Consider the following 1,300-nt stretch of genomic DNA (forward strand, 5'->3'; position numbering starts at 1 on the left):
CTGATAATATTCCCAACTCCACCTGTTTCAGCACGGTGTTCCGTCAATGATTGTTTAGCATTTGAAGGAGCATTCGATGATGATCCACCTCCGATCTTAAGATATTTAGTAATATTTTCATCATCATCATCCTTCACATCAAAAACATCTTTGATCCCTGAATGATTTACAGAAGGAAAAGGATAGCCATCAAAAAAAGCCATCACCGCCTTTGGTTGTCCAGCAGTAGTAGTAGTAGTAGTAATGGTTGTTGTTGTTGTTGCTGTTCTTGCGGTACGCTGGCGTCAGGTTTCGTGGCCTCTGGTGGTGGTATCGCGTCCTTACAAGTAAAACCACCAATAGTAGCTTTACTGTTATGCTTACACACCAACCCCAATGCTTGTTTCTTCTCCGTCTCATTAACATGAGGAAAACCCTCCCAATCAACAGGATCCGCCATGGTACACCCACCGGCGCAGCACAGCACAACGGCCAACACACACATCACACGGCGCATCATCATCATAATCATGAGAGATACAATAGTTTAGTTTGCGTAAAAACACTGATCTAGAAAGAAAAACAACCAAAAAGGAAAAAAGAAGAATGAAGAGAAAACAGAAGCACCAGTACACCACTATTACTCCACACACAACATCCATTACATACATATATGGTGTCAACCATGAATATAACGGAGGTAGGTACAGATTAGAGAAAATACCCATTGTTCAAACAAAATGAAGAATCATCCAATCCCAAAGAAAAAAAAAAAGATTATATACGAATTAAAAAACAATTTGGTAACATTGCAGAGATAGCCACACACACACACACAAAAACAATAATAACGGATAATGCATAAATCTCTCTGTGTTGGCTTCTCCATGTCCCCATTATAATTAGTACCCCATAGTAACAAGAAAAGTATATTTTATCCCGCTCATAAACAATGTGAAAGCAAATAAAAAAAAGAAAAGAGATATCATTTACCAGAACCACACAATTGCAGAGTGAGACACACCACAAGGTGCACAGCAATGCTCTGCTTACAAGTATAAAAAAGAAAAGAGATTAAGTATTTCCACACAAATTGATGCACCTCATTCCAGTGGGTGTCATCGGGATTCATTTTCTCAACACTCAATGTACAAAAACACAGTAGCAAATATATTATTATTATTAGCAGTAAACAAGTGATTGCCAACACTCTCTGGAAGGGACCTCGCCACAGTGCTCAGCACACAGAGAGAGCAACAGCGGCAGTTTCTTTGTATTTATTCCACAAATATCAGCAGCATTATGAGAGCGCCATCTATTT

The 1,300-nt window shown here is 39.1% G+C and overlaps 1 protein-coding gene across 1 annotated transcript; it reads right to left on the minus strand.

Moving 5' to 3' along the window:
- Positions 1-202: 202 nt before the first annotated feature.
- Positions 203-511, minus strand: TM35_000501080 (uncharacterized protein; the record flags this gene model as incomplete). Its single annotated transcript, XM_029030555.1, has 1 exon — positions 203-511. One exon carries the CDS (start codon positions 509-511, stop codon positions 203-205), a length of 309 nt encoding a protein of 102 aa, XP_028878120.1.
- Positions 512-1,300: the final 789 nt, after the last annotated feature.

This window comes from Trypanosoma theileri (genome assembly GCF_002087225.1).
Source record: "Trypanosoma theileri isolate Edinburgh chromosome Unknown TM35_Tth_50_V1, whole genome shotgun sequence".
In the NCBI taxonomy this organism is placed as follows: domain Eukaryota; phylum Euglenozoa; class Kinetoplastea; order Trypanosomatida; family Trypanosomatidae; genus Trypanosoma; species Trypanosoma theileri.